Source organism: Eubalaena glacialis, chromosome X (assembly GCF_028564815.1).
Source record: "Eubalaena glacialis isolate mEubGla1 chromosome X, mEubGla1.1.hap2.+ XY, whole genome shotgun sequence".
Classification (NCBI taxonomy): Eukaryota; Metazoa; Chordata; class Mammalia; order Artiodactyla; family Balaenidae; genus Eubalaena; species Eubalaena glacialis.
The window spans coordinates 108,484,685-108,505,144 of NC_083736.1; the positions used below are offsets into that span (position 1 = coordinate 108,484,685).

The 20,460-nt window shown below is 40.7% G+C and overlaps 2 protein-coding genes across 2 annotated transcripts in view; one reads left to right on the forward strand and one right to left on the reverse strand.

Moving 5' to 3' along the window:
- DOCK11 (dedicator of cytokinesis 11) overlaps positions 1 to 20,460 on the forward strand; it is a 189,925-nt gene that overhangs the window by 26,813 nt on the left and 142,652 nt on the right. Inside the window, exons 2-6 of the mRNA XM_061178676.1 lie at positions 15,811 to 15,927; positions 16,011 to 16,100; positions 17,170 to 17,252; positions 18,269 to 18,338; positions 18,958 to 19,053. Coding sequence (XP_061034659.1) covers positions 15,811 to 15,927; positions 16,011 to 16,100; positions 17,170 to 17,252; positions 18,269 to 18,338; positions 18,958 to 19,053 — 456 coding nt within the window. The remainder of the gene's footprint in view (positions 1 to 15,810; positions 15,928 to 16,010; positions 16,101 to 17,169; positions 17,253 to 18,268; positions 18,339 to 18,957; positions 19,054 to 20,460) is intronic.
- Positions 10,413 to 11,721, reverse strand: LOC133082196 (cysteine and histidine-rich domain-containing protein 1). The gene has a single exon (XM_061178686.1). It carries the CDS (start codon positions 11,712 to 11,714, stop codon positions 10,716 to 10,718), a length of 999 nt encoding a protein of 332 aa, XP_061034669.1. The 5' UTR covers positions 11,715 to 11,721; the 3' UTR covers positions 10,413 to 10,715.

Genomic DNA, 20,460 nt, shown 5'->3' on the forward strand with positions numbered 1-20,460 from the left:
GAGTCATCAACTTTCTCTCAAGTTTAATTCAAATGCCCAACCAACGTGATTTTCCACCTCCTGACACTTTACATTTCTTCATGTAGGTGTACCTGGTTCTATGAAAACTTCGTATATGATGTTGTGAATATACCAAAAGAGAAAGGAATGAGTGATGATTCACATTATTAAAGTGTTCAGTAGCCTGGCTCCTTTGGACAGCTACCCAAATGTGTGTATTTCAGTGAGCATTTTGTAGATGGTGATCATCTTGAAAAATTGGAAGAGGCAGGAAATCTTAATGTTGAGGGTTAGAAAGATAATGACAGCACAGGGAGATCAGCTCGGTGGTTTGCATCCACCTAGAGGGGTGGGATAGGGAGGGTGGGAGGGAGGAAGACGCAAGAGGGAAGAGATATGGGGATGTATGTATATGTATAGCTGATTCACTTTGTTATACAGCAGAAACACACCATTGTAAAGCAATTATACTCCAATAAAGATGTTAAAAAAAAGAAAGAAAGAAAGATAATAACAGTGGATTCATAGTTTGCTCATTCAGTCATTCAAGATAAAATTTGGGGGTGCTGGGGATAGAGCCACGAATAAGACAAAGGCTCTTGAATCACAGAGCTTTCATTCTAGTGAGGGGAGAGGCAGAAAAGGAAATGGGCACCTCAGCACTTCATCATGGGACTAAGATGGGGAAGGAAGTTCAGGCAGTAGCTCTGGGTTTGAGGAGGTGTGGGTATCAGTGGGTAGGAGGGAGTGGCCATTTGCACCTAGAAAGATAGGCAGCTTCATGGAGTCTTGCAGTGGGGCTGGGGGAAGAACTGGCAGAGGAGCACCAAAGGTGGGGTAACAGGGCCCATTAGGAGATCTGCCCACGGGGGTTGGAGGGCCTGGGCCGGAGGCTGGGGGTGGAGGCCAGATCTTATAAGCCTTGCTAAACGGTTCAAGCTTTTTTCTGCAGGCTATGTTTTTTATTTTAATTAAGAAAATTTATTATTAATTATATTAGTATATTATGCATTCTCCAGGAGAATGTAGTGACTTTCCCATTTTTACCCCAACGTTTTTCTCTGCTTCACAAATCACCAACTCTGCAGGCTATGTTGAACCATTAAAGGGGTTTAAACAAAGGAATACTGTGATCCAACTTACGTTTCATCGAAAATTTAACCATTCTGAATCAAATTAGCCATTGAAAAGGTGTTGGAAACAAATTAAGTGCAGATTGGCAGTTGATCTTTTCAAAATAAAATGTTCAGGCGAATTTAATCTCAGTCACAAGGAAGATGCAAGCAAGTATTTCTCTCTTTATTTCTCTGTTAAAGAAAAGCTCCTCACAGAAACAGAGCCCTCACTTTATTTTCCTCAGTAGTTTCGTGTGCAACTCTAAATGAGTAGTTTTCCATAATTCAGTGTATTGCTCCTGGAAAATGTAGACAATGGGGCAAATTTTCAGCCTATGCTGTCATTTTATGGATTAATTTCCATTAGCGCTGACCTTCTGGCTCGCAGTGCATAAATATGAGTAAAACATCTGTTCATGTCATTCCCCTGCTTAAAAACCTCTGCTGGCTGCCCATCGCCTACACTAGGGAACAGTCCAATCTCATGGCCTTGGCATCTGTGGTCCTCCGTAAACGTGCCTTTCCAGCTCTTCCCGGCCATTTCTCCTTATTCTGTGCATCCCCAGACTCCTTGAACACATGCTTTTCATCCTCGTCTATTACTTCCGCTCGTCTTTGCCTGCAATGCCTTTCTTCACCTTGCCTGCCATGGGCGTTTTTATTCAGTCCTTCAAGGCTCAGCGCACATGCTACCTCCTCTCTGAGCTTCCTTCACCCGTGGAATTAATCTGCATCCCCACAGCACTCTCTGTGTCCCCTGACCCAGCTCTTATCCCATCGTGTATTTTTTTTTTTTTTTTGGCTGCGCAGCACGGCATCTTAGTTCCCCGACCAGGGATGGAACCGCGCCCCCTGCAGTGGAAGCTCAGAGCTTTAATCACTGGACCGCCAGGGAAGTCCCTATCCCATCGTATTTTAACTCTCTGTTGAGGGCGTCTGTCTTCCCTTCAAGCTCATGAGTTCCTGGAGGGCAGCACGCACATCTTGCCCACGTTTGTTTTCTCAGCTTTGTAGCCCACTGCCTCTGGCACATGGTCGATGCTCAGTGACCGTCAGAACTAAGCTGTGTGTTTTGTGTTTCTGTGTGTAAGAGCTCCAGAAGAGCCCTCAGGGAGCTACAGGGCAGCAAGCCTCACTTTTGTTCCAGGCCTGCCAGTGGAATCTCTGGCTACAGCCTGGCTACAGTGTAGGATCCCCACACATTGACACCTAACCATTCTAGTGAGGGGCCTGGTGGTTGCTGTACGGGGAACTCTTCTTCCTAAATAGTGGAGGGGTTTTTTAGGTATAAGGAAGTGAAACTGGATAGGTTATTTTTTTCCCTAGCTTTCTTAATAGCTTTGTTGAGATGTAATTTGCATACCATACCACTCACCCATTTAAAGTGTCTGTGTCAGTGGTTTTTAATATATTCACAGATATGTGCAACCATCACATCGATTTTATAACATTTTAATCACCTCAAGGTTATTAACTTAAGAACTTCAAAAAACCTTTCATAGGGGTCAACCCCTAAGACTCTCCTATCAAGTGGTATCTCTGATGATACAGGTTTGTCATAGGGAGGGAATTGGCTTAAAGAAGGAAACAAAGGTTATATACAGGCATTTTTTAAAGAAGAAGTTGTGTAGAAAAGCTGAATAGCCAAAGGATGGTTAAGCAAGGGATGCTGGTCTGATTTAACACCCTTTCCTAAGAGTTCAGAGAGGCCAGGCTCTAGGAGCTGTACCCCAGTGAGACCCCATGAGGCTGGATAATGTGGACAAGAGCTGGGGAGATAATTGAAACTTCTTAATAGGAGAGTAGGTTTTGAGCTTGATTATGCTCCGCTAGAGCAACGTGGGAGTGATTGTAGACTGAACACTGAGCACGGTCTGCCCAGGGTGCGTTAGGGCTGGAAGGACAGTAAAACATGGAGCATGGTCAGGAAGATCATCTATAGATTCCTGCCTCAAGTCATCAAAAGGCAGAGCCTTCTGGAAGAAGGTCTGCCTGTTTAATCACAAGTGGGTAGATAGGATAAACATGGCTCAGGTCACCATATACTGGAATATTATACCAAGACATAGGGCATCTCCTGATATTTTGAAGAGGTAAACTTAAGAAAAATCAAAGGAGCTCTCTATTTATTTCAAATAGCTTTTAGAATGTATTATCTCATGAAGTGGTATAAACTGAAAATACTGGTAAGGTTCAAAAAAGGCAGAGAGAATTTCAATTAATGGATAGATCCAATATGACCGATTATGGAAAATGAAAATATTTGTAGAAAAGTGCGTTTTTGCCCCTGTCAAGGTTGGTTTTCAAAATGGGGCCCATCAATTTTCTTTACTCCAGTGTCAGGAGCAAATTAATGGGATGGGTAGACCAGTGGTTGGATCCAGTGTGGAAAATGATGTGTGGCTGGCTGATTTATAGATTACTGAGCTTTTGTAACGAAATAGGCTTGTCCTGCTGTTTTCAAATGACACAGACAGGACCTTTGGGTTTTTATGTTTTCATGGAATGTAAGTAATCTAGCCGGCTAAATCCACATACCTATAGAACATCAGTGCACTTTACATTTTGTTCTGCTTAAGAATGCAAGGTATGTTACGGTTCTGTTTGTCAAACTCAGGAAAAAGTCAACAAGATTTCTTTTTTTGTCATTACTGGAGTGGGAACGAAGATCCAAGGCAGGTTATAAATTAGTCGATGGGCACACAATCTAATTTCTCCTTGCTTGAATGAATTATCTGTAATAATTTTGTATGTCTATGTGAACTTGTTAAATTCTTTAATTTGTTAGAAAGAAAGCCACTATGTGTAACCAAGGTGCATTTTCTTTCTTTCTGTCAATTATGGCTTGCTAAAGAATAGAAACAGTGTTCTTCTAGTTTCAAAAAGCTACTTTGCCATTCTCTCAATTTATTCAATCCTTTCTTTTCATTTTTACCTCTTTTTGTCTTATCTTTGAGTCGTTTAAATACTAACTAGCAGAAAGTGGACACAAAATGTAAGGAGTGATTGAATTCAAATCAGTTTTCCTACCTGTCAGCCAGCATATTGAGTAAACATATAATTATCAGTTAAAGTGAAGTTTGGGGGCATAGAGTTCATCGCAATTCTATTTATTCATTTGTAGATAATCTAGATTATTTGCATAATATTTGAGTTGGCTGTAATGAAAAACACTTGTTAACCGAGTTTGATTTAGTCATATAGTACATATGAGACTTGTTTATTTTGTGATTTAAAAAAATAATATAAATTCTTTGTAGGTTTTTAAAAATAGTTCTTGAGTTTATATAAATAGCCGAATAGACTTAGAAAAGGGAAGTAATTTGGCATTTAAAAAGAATTCCTCCCTATGTGAAAACTCTAAACAGGGAAGAAAATGAGTTTTATTTTTCCTCAGTTAGATTTAAATACCTTTAGAACCTCATTTTGCTGATTTCTTGGAATCAGAAATTAAATTCAAGCTGGGATCTGAAAATGAATTCTGAAAGCCTTAGCTAATCAATGACTTGTCCCTCTCTCCTTGTGTGCTGCCATTTTGGCTTGGAAGGCATACATGTAGGATCAGTCTCTTTGTATTATTCAGCCGCTTATCCCTCATGCACCACAAAAGCTTCTGGCTTTGTAGTTCTCACGGCTGTCTTCTAGGTTCTGTCTGTGGAGGATACCGAGGTGAATTAGACACGGTCCCTTGATGATATCTTACTGTTGTTTTTTTGTAATCTGATTCTTACCCACTTGAAGTCAAATCTGCCAACTCCTTTCCCCAAAGTAAAAGACCTAAGGTGCTAATCCCTACTCATTGATGGCAAATGCTAAATTGGAAGCAACAGCTAAGAAATGTAAAACTCCTTATCCAATTACATTACAAGCTCTGTAAGCCAGTCATGCTCAGCATCATCAGGGCCATGAGAAGGCAAGATCTCACTTTGGTAAAAATGATGGTGTAGTTCAAGTAAGCGCTAGCAAATCCTAAAATGTCAAGTCCATCCAAGGAAATTAAACATGGTAGGAGGGACTTCCCTGGTGGCGCAGTGGTTAGGAATCTGCCTGCCAATGCAGGAGATATGGGTTCGAGCCCTGGCCGGGAAGATCCCACATGCTGCGGAGTAATTAAGCCCCCGGGCCACAACTACTGAGCCCGCGTGCCACAAGTACTGAAGCCCAAGCACCTAGAGCCTGTGCTCCGTAACAGGAGAAGCCACCGCAATGACAAGCCCGCGCACCGCAACGAAGAGTAGCCCCTGCTCTCCGCAGCTAGAGAAAAGCCCGTGCGCAGCAATGAAGACCCAACACAGCCAAAAATAAAAACAAATAAATTTATAAAAAAAAAAAAAACATGGTAGGAGTGAGGGTGGGGAAATGTTTTGTTTTTGTTTATGTGTATTATGGTTAAGGAGTACTGGCTCTGGGGTCCATCAGATATAGATTTGAATCCCAGCTCCACTAATGTGTGACATTGGACCTGCCTGAGCCTCAGTTTCCTCGTCTGAAAATGGGCATAATAAAAGAACCTCCCTTGCAGGGTTTTTGAAGGAATTAAGTGAGATAATAGAAAATGCTTAGCTTGGTGTATATTAATACTCAGTGTAAAGGACAGCGAATGTACAAGGCACTCTTTCCCCCTCCAAGTGTTTACAATCCCGCTAAGGAGACTAATATGCAAAGTACCCACAATGCAATTACAGCTATATGTGAGAAAATGCCACAGTGGTTGGGAAGGACATTATGAGCTGTGGGTGAGAGAGGTTGGAGGTTGGGCTGTCACAGGAATGATGTGAGAGCCAAGGTGTAAATTAGGAATAAGCATGACCCAGTGGTCTCATGAAAAGTATGATTTTCCCTTTAGCTCTTAGCTTTAAGAAAGGTCAGTGTCTTGAATGTGATTTGTATGTGGGTTTTTGTGCCAACATTTGTCCTGAAAAACAATCTTTATTAAAATGTGTTTGTGTCGGGCTTCCCTGGTGGCGCAGTGGTTAAGAACCCTCCTGCCAACGCAGGGGACACAGGTTCGAGCCCTGGTCTGGGAAGATCCCACATGCCGCGGAGCAACTAAGCCCGTGTGCCACAACTACTGAGCCTGCGCCCTAGGGCCGGCGAGCCACAGCTACTGAGCCCGTGCACCTAGAGCTCGTGCTCCGCAATGAGAAGCCACCGCGATGAGAAGCCTGCGCACCGCAATGAAGAGTAGCCCCCGCTCGCCGCAACGAAGAAAAGAAAGCCTGCAAGCAGCAACGAAGACCCAACACAGCCAAAAATAAAAATAAATACATTTATAAAATAAAATAAAATAAAATATGTTCGTGTCTATTTTGCCAAGTCGGTTGTACTAACTGAAAAGATGGCCTTCCCTCCCTTAGCATCATCATCAGATTATATTAATTCAAAGCTTCTTCGGTACTTGAGTTCCTTTTGGGAAAGAGGGAAGGAAATGAGCTGGTGAAAGGTAATCATATGATTGAGAAAAGACAAGGTCATAACAAAGTCAAATACTCTTGACATGAACCTTATGAAAAAGTTCCTTACAGTTACGGTTCCTTTGTTGCCGTGCTGTGTAGGGTCCCCCTCTAGAGATCTCTAGTCTGCAGTGGTGACGTTTCTCATTTCTGCTAGTCACAGCCCAAATTTTGCTGCTCCTCATCGTCATACACCACTCTTGACAGTTACCTAGTCTCCGATCTTACAGAATTTATCAACTAAAATAGAAGACAAGATGAAATGATCCGAGACCACATATACCCATACAGGGAAATTCTTCTAACTGATATAAATGTGAATAGATGGGCTTGCACACTTTAATGTGCAAGAACACTTGTGCAGTCGCTTTGTTGGAAGAAGATGTGGTATCAGAGGGTCTGACAGATGCATGGAAGCCAAGTGGTGCTTCAAGTTATAACAGCTTCTGTGATCAACTTAAACGTCTTGGGTTTATCTGCCTCCCGCTCTAGACCGTGAGCTTCTCAAGGGCTAGCACACAGCCTGGACCTTAGCAGGGACTTGATAAGCGTGCTCTACCACCAAACCCACTTTCTTTTCTGCGTTGCCGGAAGCAGCATGTCCCCAGTGGCCATTTTGAGCGCAAAGTGTTATTTTGAGATCTCTGGAGAAAGCGCTCCAAACCCTGCTCCAAATGTCTGAAACAAAAGGGGAGCTAAATCCCTTAGGGGGTCTGGAGACATTCCCAAGGGAGGGAGGTGGGGGAAGGATGGGAAGGAGAGACTTGCGGAGTAACCCCCTCTTTTTGAGTCTGTTCCTTCTTTTCTAAGATGGTTGTTATTTTCAATAAGATTATGTTCAGATGCCATTCAAACAGTCTGATCACAATACTGCAAAAATCAGCTTCTAACTTTTGGGCTTAATCATTCTCCTTAAACCAGTCGTTGCCGTGCTCCGTCTGGCACCAAAACTTAATGTGGAGAAGCGGGTGGCAGTGGGAGATTTTTGAACTGGCTCCGTGCCCCACTGCTAAGCCTGCTCTGCTCTCCCTCCCAGTGTGATACAGAAGGGATTCTGTGAAGCCAGTGTTCACTTCAGACTTGCAGAAGAGACATTCTTAGAATTCTTAAGGAGAACTAGTTTCTAAAAGTCGAAAATTTACCAGCAAACGAGTGACCTTTGGTGTAATGTCTAAGCAAAAGTAACCCAGGCTGATTTTGCACTGTTGACACGGAAATATTACACGATTATGATTGCTTTTTAAAAATGCAATTGAAATGATATGCTTAAGTTTCTAATGAGAGCATAAACCGGCTTACTAGTAATGTGCGCTTGTAAATACATGAGTGGTTGGAGGGTTGACTGTATACCTGCATATACATATTTACATATCACTTTAGGGTCACAAGCTTGGTTTTACATTTATACATACATAGTTAAGATGATGAAAGATCAGTCATCCTGTACAGTGGATGTACAGGGACCACCACAAAATCATAAAGTCTTAACTGTTTGATGCTGTTAGTGACTCCCGGTAAGAATCCATTGCTTCCTCTTTTTGTACCAAGAAGCAGACTGTAACCGAATCTGTACTGATGAGTTCCCTTTTTCAGTCTCGGTCCTTTCACTCTATGTTAGACATCAGAAAGTTATCTCCATTTGCGGAATTGTGCATTTCTTCACAATTTGAGGGTTTACACATGGAAGTCTATTTAGATTTGGTCCGAGTGGCCTAAGTCTGGAAGAGTGTACTGTGTCCTGAACCATGGCACAAAGGTTGACATTTAAAAGTTTATTTTTCTAGGGATTAGGAAAATATTGACTTATTTTCCTTTGGGGGGCTAATATAAAGCTTACTGTTTCAATAAATGTATTTCAATGAAAAAGAGATTAGATTTGAAGAAAAATATGACGTATATGATAGTGCAGAAGTTGTGGCAGAAATCTTGAAGATTGTACCATGAGTAAGTCGAGTTTGGGAGACACTTAAGAACAGAAAAAGGATCAGTAGTTGGAAGACTTGGATTTGAATCCTGATTCTACCACTAGATGTAGACAGCTGATCTTAAGCCTCCGAGCCAGTTTCTTCATGTACAAAGTTGAAATGATAGTATTTTCCTTGTCTGTTTGATGGGTTTTGGTTAAGAAACAGGTAGAATATATGTTGAAAGTGTTTTCTTAAGACTGCAGAGTCATCTTGGAGTGAAACAACCACCAAAATGCCTAATAATATGAGCAGCAAGTTATTTCAAGAGAGCTCAGGAATCAGTGAATGAGAACTTTCAAAGGCAAACCTTTTTTTTTTTTTTCCCCCTGCATGGTGAAAACTGAGTAGGTTCCAAATTTAGGCTGACGGTTTTCCTGTCACTACTGAGGAAGAGAAGACTGAAACATATGCTCGCTTCTCTCCAGATTATATAAATGCTTTTGCCTTTTACTTAACGCTGCTACAGAACTTATAGAAGGACGCAGTGGGACCTTGCTATTATTTGGGTGTTTATAAACTACTGATTATTATTTTTTAAAAAAATAAATTTATTTATTTATTTATTTTTGGCTGCATTGGGTCTTTGTTGCTGTGCATGGGCTTCCTCTAGTTGCGGCGAGCGGGGGCTACTCTTCGTTGTGGTGCACAGGCCTCTCACTGTGGTGGCTTCTCTTGTTGTGGAGCACAGGCTCTAGGCACAGGGGCTTCAGTAGTTGTGGCACATGGGCTCAGTAGTTGTGGCTCGCGGGCTCTAGAGCGCAGGCTCAGTAGCTGTGGCTCGTGGGCTTAGTTGCTCCGTGACATGTGGAATCTTCCCGCACCAGGGCTCGAACCCGTGTCTCCTGCATTGCCAGGCGGATTCTTTTTTTTTTTTTTTAAGAAAATAATCATTTTAATCTATATAAACATAATTCATACCCAAACGTATTAAGTTCTGCCAGAGTTTCAGCTTTCATAACACGTCTTAATATCAGTTTTCTTTGTGAGCTCTGCACTGCCTCAAAAAGTAACTATCCTTTAATGACTTCAATTAGCATAAACAATCTAATTCTGTGATACCTATATTTAATCAAATACAATATATAATCAACATTGTATCACCAAGAATTGTCAAGCTGTTCATGAAAGCCTTAAAAAAAAAAAAACTCCAAAAGAATAAGCTATTTTGTTTATTTAACATGTAATAGCTGTCATAAAGCAAAGCTTAAATATTTACTTTTCTGATACCCTAATGTATTTCCATAAGCCTTTTAGTCAACAACTTTACAGACACTTTTCCATCAGGGAGGCCGGATCTTTGTAACTAATAAAAGATTCTAAGAGGGTGTAGGCTATAAATTAGGTACAATTCAGTCATAACACCATACAAAGACCTTATAAATAGTCAGGAAAAAAGACGTTTAACATTATTGCTTAGTCTGATAAAATGGTGAATTTTAACCAAATTGATACCTTTATATTCTTATTTATGATGTTTCCTATACTCTTTTTTTTTTTTTTTTTTTTTTTTTTTTTTCTTTTTTTTTTTTTTTTCCTATACTCTTAAATCATACTGCTTAGCCAGTTATATAGGTACTGATGCAATTTTTAATCCAATTAGTTGTAAATGAATTGAAATTTGTTAATCAATGCATATATTCCCCATTACTACTTACTACACTACCTCAAGTTAATGCCCCCACAAAACGTAATTGCTGAGTGGAAAAAGGAATGCAGAGCTTCATCTCTTCCTTAAAGATTTTCAAGTATCATAGGAACACAAACTCATGAAAAAACTAATTGAAAGTTTGACATTCCATCTTGCTTTACTAATTACAGGATAAAAGAAAGAAATGTAAAAAGAAATGTAAAAACAAATGTTTCTTTACATTTCTCTGATTAACATAATATACTACGAAATGCTGTAACTGTTGTGAGCTATTTTCTAGCTGCTTCAAGTATAAGACACAACTACAGTTCTATTAGTGAGGAGAAATGAATAATCAGTCTTAGGTAACTCAAAAGGGATACGGGAGGCACAAAAAGATAAACTGACTTTGGCTTGGACCTACTGTAGACCCTGAAACGCCAGATTCATCAACAACAACAACAACAAGAAAACAAGAGTACAGCAGCAAGCCACCACTTCACCACATATTAAGAATTCTGAAATAGTCAATAACTTTCTTTTCCTTCTCAACTCATTCTGTTGTATCTTCTTTTTGTTTTTCCTGGTTTTTGGCTGCAGGCAGTTCAAGGCTTGCCCATTGCATAGGTTCAGCTTTTCTCATGGTAATTTCAATCTTTGTTGCAGTCATAGTTACATAACTTCGTTTTACATCAATCACACCCCATAATTTCACATTTTGATGAAATTCCTTCTCTCCTTCAAATACAATGTGCACATTTAACAATGTACTATTTGCTACTACTTGACTAAGTTCCGGAAGTGAATTTTTAGCATATACTGAAATGGTGACTTCACCCCCAGTCTGATGCCAGTCATGTCTACACGGAACAACCTTTTTCCCAGCATCCTTTTTAGTCCACGTGTGTTTCCCTGTTGTACAGCCCTCTTGGGCTAAGAATGTATTAAAATCAGAAGTTTTTCTTCTGCAACAGCTCCAGTATTTCATCCCTTCATGGAAAATAGGTACTCCAGAATGATATACACAGACTTCTTCTAGACTCTGTGGACCCTGGTATGTCTTCGAACACCCTCCATTTTTACATGAGGTTCCAATCTTAATTTCATCACTGTCGTCTTCTTTCTTATTTTCTTCATTCCCCGATGATAGTTTAAGTTTATCAAGTGCTTGTTTTAGGGAGGCAGATATTTTTAATTCCAAATTTGTCATTGGTTCATCCGGGCTTGGCCTTTTTATTGCTTCTATTGGTTTAGGGGCTTGAATGATATGCTCCTGAAATTTGGGTTTCAATTCAGAGAGTTCTTTCTTCTCAGTAGTCTTGACTTCAGGTTTGACTGGCTCGGGTGGCTTCTCACTATCATGCCTTCCTTTCGTACAGCCTGCAATGCTTAAAAAATCAGAAAAATCAGTTGTTCTTCTCTTACAGCAAGACCAACCCTTTAATGCATCATGAAAGACTGGAATGCCTGGGTGGTATGTGCAAGCGTCATCGGAATTGGTCTCGGGATCGAAGCGCTGGCCGCAGCCTCGGTTGTAGCACAGCAGGGCCATTTTCTCTTCCCAGGCGGATTCTTAACCACTGTGCCACCAGGGAAGCCCTAAACTACTGATTATTATAACACAGTTTTCTTGCGTTAGGCAAAAGCACCTTTTCAGGCCAGTTAGTGCACGAACTGGCAGGAAGGCAGTGCCCAAACCTGAGAGAAAGACCCTTTTTGTGTGTGATGGAAGCTTTATTTCGGGTAACCCTGTAAGTCTGATAATCAAATGATAAAGCCGAATAGGAAAGTTAGATAAGGGTTATGTTCTAGACCGCCGGGCAGAGCTGCCATTAAATCATGGTAATTCTAAAAGTCAAAGGTTTTCCTTGTCTCTGATGCCAACAGAGTTACAGCTGAATCCTACTGACAGCTCGAATTGTGCTTTTAATTCCGGGGAGAGGGCTGGAGAAACAAATGGGGATTGGAGGCAGCTGGGGGATGGGAGGGGGCCCTTAATCCTTCTCTTTTTCTTTTTGTAAGAATGAAGCCTGATTCACAGGCCTAGATCTTCTTCTAGGGGAAGGTTTGTGGGACCCAGAATAGCCACCCCAGCTTCTTCTGCAGTTGAACTACCCCTGACAAAGGAGTAGGAGTGAAGACCGAGAATGCTTAGTTGAATCAGTTTTCTATGAAAAGTGAAACCTCGTTTTCTGTAACATGAATATGTGGCCTTTGAAACACAGGGAGAGCTGGAAGTGTCCTTTTTAGAAGGCATATACTGTACGTTTAAACAAGTGATTCATTTTGACGCATCCTTTAGCATAGTAATTTGACAACTAGGTTAGAAAGCTGAAGGAGGATTTTCTTTTTCAAAGTTACTTGGAGCAGGTACCTGTGAAATTATTGTGCAGAGAAGATTAACAGATGCTAATTCAACAGGTTAAACAATGAAATTGGAGGACTGTTTTTGCAATCTGTATTGGGAAGATAGTTGGCACCGAAAGCAAAACTTTGAAATTATTTTCAGTCTGTAAGACTTGCCTTTTTTTTTTGTTTTTAATTGGGGTATAGTTGTTTTACAGCGTTGTTAGTTTCTACTGTACAGCAAAGTGAAGTAGAGTTCCCTGTGCTATACAGCAAGTTCTCATTAGTTATCTATTTTATACGTAGTAGTGTATATATAGCAGTCCCAATCTCCCAAGGCTTGCCTTCTTTTTTTTTTTTTAAATTTTTTTAAAAAATTAATTAATTAATTTATTTATGGCTGTGTTGGGTCCCCGTTTCCGCGCGAGGGCCCTCTCCAGTTGTGGCAAGCGGAGGCCACTCCTCATCGCGGTGCGCGGGCCTCTCACTATCGCGGCCTCTCTTGTTGCGGAGCACAGGCTCCAGATGCGCAGGCTCAGTAATTGTGGCCCACGGGCCCAGTCGCTCCGTGGCATGTGGGATCCTCCCAGACCAGGGCCCGAACCCGTGTCCCCCGCATTGGCAGGCGGACCCTCAACCACTGCGCCACCAGGGAAGCCCCGGCTTGTCTTCTTAGATGGGGCTTTATTCACTTAACTTCTCTGAGAAATTGATCAGAGACTCTAAGTGTTAGGGCTCAAGCTGCAGTCACAGTGTCCTTTCACTTGGGTCCACGAAACATGGTAGATATGGGACAAGGGGGTCAAATGTTCCTATCAGAAAAATCTCTGAGTTCACAAAATAGGAGTTTTTTTTCTTTTATTTCAACTCGTTTTGCACGGGTATCCATAGACATGATAGGGATTATCTGCTTGATTTGATCTCATGGGTCAATAAATCCAAATTTAAGACTTGAAATGAAATATATCTTTGTTAGGATCTTTTTTCCCCCAGATTTATTGAGATATAATTGAAAAATAAAAGTATATATTTAGAATGTACAGTGATTTAATATACGTATACCTTGGGAAATGATTACCACAATCGAATTAATTAACACATCTATCACCTCACATGGTTACCTTTTTTGTGTGTGTGAGAATGCTTAAGATATACTCTCTTAGCAAATTTCAAGTATGTAATACAGTATTGTTAGCTATAGTCACCATGCTGTACATTAGATCCTCAGAACTCACTCAACTTATAACTGAAAGTTTGTACCCTTTGACCAACATCTCCCCGTTTTCCCTCATCCCCCTGCCCTTGGCAACCACCATTCTACTTTTTTTTAGATTCTACATATAAGTGATACCATATTGTATTTGTCTTTGTCTTTGTCTGGCTTATTTCACTTAGCATAATGCCTTCAAGATTTATTCATGTTGTCGCAAGCAGCGGAATTCCTTCTTCTCTATGACTGAACAATATTTCATTGTATATATGTATATGTCACGTTTTTAAAATCCATTCCTCTCTTGATGGATACCTAGGTGTTTCCATGTTTTGGCTATTGTAAATAATGCTGCAGTGAACATGGGAGTGCAGATATCTCTTTGAGATAATGATTTCTTTTCCTTCAGGTATATACCCAGAAGTGGGATTGCTGGATCATATGGTAGTTCTATTTTTAACTTCTTGAGGCACCTCTATACTGTTTTTGTTAGGACCTTTTAGACTTGTTGAACACTGATTCTCATTCGTTAGAGTGGTTTACTCTCACCTAACTAATCTTACAGAGGAAACTCTGTGACGCCCTTTGGATATGGAACTGCGATATAGCTGTGACCGTGTATAAAAACGGTTCTCAAAGGATTGTTTGGATACAGTATACTGGAGACTGCCTCAAATACTATGTACACAAATACAAATATAACCCCTATTCCATTATGCTGTTAAGTTTTAATATATCTTAAATTCATCCATTATGATATTAAGTTTTAATATATCTTAAATTCATCCATTATGATATTAAGTTTTAATATATCTTAAATTCAAGTTTTCTTTATACAGTTTTCATTATAAAATTATTAAGAAAAATAATTTAAGTAAAACGTTATTACTAGAAATCACTAATATATACCTGCCTGGGTTTCCAATAGTGTGTTGAGACATGGCTCTGGTAGAATCTGAATATCTCCAAGTTCATTCAACACTAATGACTGGATGTCTACTGAGTGCCAGGTACTGTTCTAGGTGCTAGGGTTATAGTGGTGAACAGATGAAGGGAAATCCCTGCCCTTAAACAGGCAGAGAGGTAAAATAGACAGTGTATCAGATCAGGGTAAATTCAGTGAAGGAATAGATGATAGGAAGGTAGGTGATGGGATCCTATTCCAAGTTCAGTACCTTGAACTTTAGTATTTTCCTGTATTTCTCAGGGGAGGAAAGGCTGTACGAGGTGGAAAGAACAGAGCTTTGGAGTCACAGACTCAGGTTTGAATTCCAGCTCTGAAGGTGGGCAAGTTACTTAACTTGTTTTGAGTCCAGGATTTCTTCATCTGTAAAATGGGGACAAAGATTTAATCTATTTCATAGGGTTATTATGAGTCTTATGTGAAAAAATATAGAGAAAGCACTTGGCACGGTGCCTGGTATCTAGAAAAGGCTCGGTAAATGCTCTTATTACTCTTATTAAATCAGTCACATCCTGGATTTGTTAGGGTCACTAACCCTGCTCCTTGTAACCTTGGCCTCGGGCTGTGGCCCTACTATCAATGGCCGGGTCACCTGGAAGTCCCACAGGGATCCCCTGACTTTGCCACCTGGAGCCTCATCCTCTCACGCCCTGCCCATTGGATCAAGCATCTCCAGTACCCATGCCTGCCCCAGCTATTTGGAAACTTGAGACATCCTTTGGACAGCGTGCCTGGTACCAAGTAGGCACAGGAATGTTGATACTTTCTCCCCTTTAGTTACCCAGTAAATAGTGCATACTCAGTAAATATCAACTGACAGGCTTCCATATATGCCACTTTTTGTTTTGCCTTAAATTCAATAAATTGTTGGGAGGCACACGGATAAGCAGAGTACAGGGCTGTCTCTCCTGAACTCTTGTGTTTAGCAGAGAGATCTGTGTTTATATGTATGTATTCGGTGTGTGGGTCTAATTATGGAGAATATTTCTCTCATAAAAGTGTCTCCTTTAATTGCTGAGTATCAATAATCCCTTCTTTGGTGAAATAATGTATCTTTGACACATGACGAGGAGGAACTACTCTCTCGTGAGTTTGACAGTATTAACTTTCTTTTCGTCTCTCATTAAGGAAAAGACCAAAGTTGTTGAGCCCTTGGACTATGAGAATGTTATCACCCAAAGAAAAACCCAGATTTACAGCGACCCCCTCCGAGACCTGCTTATGTTTCCAATGGAAGATATATCTGTGAGTTCGCAAGCACTTCTTTAAAGAACAAAACTGCATTTTTCAAGGCGGTTCATAGAGCGGGGATGTTCTTTGTCTTCTAGATCTCGGTGATAAGTCGTCAGCGCAGAACGGTGCAGTCCACTGTACCAGAAGATGGTGAGAAGAGGGCCCAGAGTTTGTTTGTCAAAGAGGTAAGAGGCTCAAAGGCCACAGAAGAAAATTCATCATTCATTCATTTTAAATATACTGTATTTAGGGGCTTCCCTGGCGGCGCAGTGGTTGAGAATTTGCCTGCCAGTGCAGTGGACACGGGTTTGATCCCTGGTCCGGGAAGATCCCACATGCCGCAGAGCAACTAAGCCTGTGCGCCACAACTACCGAGCCTGTACTCTAGAGCCCGTGCTCCACAGCGAAAGAAGCCACCGAAATGAGAAGCCCGTGCACTGCAACGAAGACCCAACCCAGCCTAAAATAAATAAATAAATAAAAATTTTAAAAATATATACTGTATTTAAAATGCTCTTTCTTGGGGATATCTGTATGTGTATGGCTGATTCATTTTGTTGTGCAGTGGAGGCTAACACAACATTGTAAAGCAACCATACTCCAACAAAATTAATTTAAAAATTTAAAAAAATAAAATGCTCTTTCTTTAGTGTAAATGGAAAATAAAATTACTAGAACTTAACTGACCTACATAACAAGTCTATATGATGTGATATAGAGGATACAATTTAAATACTTTCACAAGTAGCTTGTATTCATGGTCTTTTTTTTTTTTTTTAGAAGGCAAAGGACATTGTTTACTTTTATTTATTTATTTATTTATTTATTTATGTGGCTGCGCCGGGTCTTAGTTGCTGGCATGCAGGATCTTTCTTGCGGCACGCGGGATCTGTAGTTGCAGCATGCGCGCTCTTAGTTGCGGCATGTGGGATCTAGTTCCCTGACCAGGGATCGAACCCAGGCCCCCTGCATTGGGAGCGCGAAGTCTTAACCACCGGACCACCAGGGAAGTCTTTTTTTTTAATTTGAATACTCTTTGGACTTGGAGTCAGAGTGTCCAAGAGAACATGTGAATTGGTATTTATTGCCACCAACTGGTTTAGGAAGACACGGTTAATCCCCAAAGGAAGATCCCAGTACCAACATTCCCCAAATGATTTTTAAAAGTCTTTCAGCCTATTACCAGACATAAAAAAAGCAGGTATACATGTACTTTTCCTACATTTCAAATTAAAGATTCTTATTTTCTTTCAGTGTATTAAAACCTATAGCACAGATTGGCATGTGGTAAACTACAAGTATGAAGACTTCTCTGGGGACTTTCGAATGTTGCCATGGTAAGTTTAGAATTTAAGGGAAACTTTCAAGAGGAGAGTTATTAAACATTTTACCTTTTTTCAAACCATTTGTGAAGCTTCTCAATTATAACATATAATAAAGCAAAACCTCAAACAACCAGCATGTTTGGTAAATGTATTTTGGGTAATTGGATATATTTTAACTTTGCTCATTGAAATTTTTTCCAAAATGGACGAGTTCACTTTTTGGCTTTGATACATCTATATTGACCATAAAATCATCTTTCTTTGATTCTGGATAATGTAGTGAGCATTTTCTAGTGCTGTCAATGAAAAAGCTAGAAGACATTTGGCTCAGTTTGATGGCCCCAGACATCTCTTGACAAAAGTACATCTCTTTGAGTTGCGTTGAAGGGCAGCCGTGAGCACCCTGGCCCAAGATCCAGACTGTCAGGGTTCAAATCTTACTTCTACCACTTCCTAGCTGGATGACCTTGGGCTAGTCACTCAGTCGCTTGAGCCCTCACTTTTCTCCCCTTTCTCATCCATAATACTATTAACCTCACAGGATATCATACGGGAGATGTTTTGGAGAAATAAGACTTGGTGTAGCCTTTTGTAGTTTTCAAGGCACTTTCCCAGACGAGAAAACTGAGTCTTAAAGATGTCCTGTAAAGCTGAGTCCTAAGATGATCAGTCCAGGGTCATACAGCAAACAGATGGAAGAGCCAGAATGACCTGATGTTGCTTTTAGGCCTGGGAAAGATAAGGTCCCATCACCAGTGACAGCTCTGGCACACATTCCTTGCAATTTCTGCAGTTTGGGCTTAGTTACGTCTTTGCTGCTGGCTGCACATGTGGGAGTTCTTTTACAAAAGGTAATGCAAGTTTAGTCAGAGGGGAGAATCTGACTTTGGAAAGGAGAAAACAATTTCTCCTTATGTCTTGGCGTTTCCTTGGTTGTGAAAGAGAGAAGTCTACTCATCTTGCTTTTTTTTGTTTTTTGTTTTTGTCTGTTCTGCTTAGTGTCTAAGACAACTCTCTTGTATTTTCAGCAAATCTCTGCGACCAGAAAAGATTCCCAATCATGTGTTTGAGATTGATGAGGACTGTGAGAAGGATGAGGTAAGGATGGGGGCAACTGCACTGGTTTCTTCAAGATCACTTCTGCTGAGAGATTTCCCTGAGAAAAGATGAGGGAAAGAATTGTTTTTGAATGATCTGGGGCCAGCTTTCAAGCTGACGAGTGTCTTTAAAAATTTTTTTTTAATTGTTGCATTTCCAAATGGAGCTTAGGAAAAATCAAGTGAAATGGGCTGTGATGTGTGTATAAACATGTTTTCCCACCTGTGGGACGCGCTTGTGGAGTTGCTTTTCCCGCACTGGGCATGTGGCATGGTGATTCATCTGGACTCTCCTGCCTGATAGATCCCTCTTGGGACAGATGGCCCGGATGTCTGTGACATTTTGAGGTGCAGTTTGATTGTTTATGTAATGCAGGCTTTCCCAGAAGACAGTCCATACGATCCAGTAAATACTGAGTGCCTACTGTGTGCACGGCACAGAGCCTTTCATCCTGTAGTTAACAATTTCAAGTTTAATCAGGCATCTTCACGGTGGGGGGTGGGGGTAGGGGGAACTTTATGCTTTGGAAAGTGAGGCAGGGCCTAGTTCGTGCCCCCCAACTGTTTGATTAGATGCCAAGCCAGCTGCTGCTTTACTGATGGTTTTCGCTCTATTTCAGGATTCCTCATCTTTATGTTCTCAGAAGGGCGGTGTGATAAAACAAGGCTGGTTGCATAAAGCCAATGTAAATAGCACCATCACGGTTACCATGAAGGTAAGAAGTAGTTATTATATTATTTCATCATTTTAAGGATATTGCCATGACTAGCCTGTCTGGAAACAATATTTCTTTTTCAAAATTTCTTACAAGGAGCCCTAGCCAAAAAAAAAATCTTTAGTGAGAGGATTCTCACAAATGTATGGAATTTAAGAACTCTGAAACCTCAGGATAAATTTAGAAGTACACCTTTTTAAAGAAATGTACTTATTATCTTCTGAATCAGGATGTTTAAAAAGGAGGCTGTCAGTTGAATGAAGAAAATAGCTTTGAAACAAAAAAGGCATCAAAGGTTCCTGTGTGGAAATGAATGTAAATGAGTAGAAAAATAGGGTACTCTATTTCTTTAGCAGGTATTAATTAGGTGCTTATTATACGCTGTTCACTGTGGGGAACATATGGCTCGCTAAGATGGGATCCCTGGCCTCCAAAAGCCTCCAGACTAGATAAGAAACATACCAAATTAACTACTATACCAAGCGGTACCTTAGTGCTGTCAGAACTAGAGACTTCTGTAGTTTGGCCAGAATAGCGAGTTTGTGTACGGGGTTTGTGTGTGGCCTTGAGTGCCTCGGACATGAGGTTGGCTTTTGTTCGGGAGGCTGTGGAGAGCCATTAAAATCCAAAGGTAAAACTAACAAGCTACTTGAAGATTCTGAGCAGAAAACCAAATGATTCTCTGATACCAAATATAACTGTCCTTTCAGATATTCAATAGAACATCATGTGGTTCGCCGAGGATGATTCACACTTGCATTAAGTATTAAAGGTCATTCTGTCTTTCACACAGCCTGCAAGCAGAAACCATGGTTGTCTACCAAGGGGAGATTCAAATTTTATCTTAATTTAATATTTTGCCTGCTGCTTTCCATTTAGTGGTCATGTCCTGTTCTCACTTTCATTTTCAAGCCCTGAGAATAACGAATCCAAGTGGTAGGATGCTTCCTATATGTCTCCTGCACCTAAGCCTGGGCCTCGGCACATGGTGAGGATAAGAAAATCCACTTATTGATGACTTAATATGTGCCAGGCACCATGCTGAATGTTTCATATTCTGTATCTCTTTTAATCCTCATGGCAGCCCTAAGACACAGGTATTATTATTATTCTTGGTTGACAAATGTGGAAAGTGAGGCACGAAGAAATTCAGTGATTAACCCAAGGTCGTATAGCTTCGAGTTTTCAGAGGTGGGATTTGAACCGAGGAAGGCTGATGCCTGAGCCTGTGATCTTAATCAGCACACTGTTGATGCTTCCTAGCTGAGTGAGTGAGACTCAGGCGTTTATCGTATTACCTATCAGAGTTATCGGGTTCCGAAGTGCATGTGTGAAGGTGAAAATTCTGGGCAGTTTGTTAGAAAATGCTTCTGTGGTTTTTGACTGCACTCCCTTCCCCTAACCTTC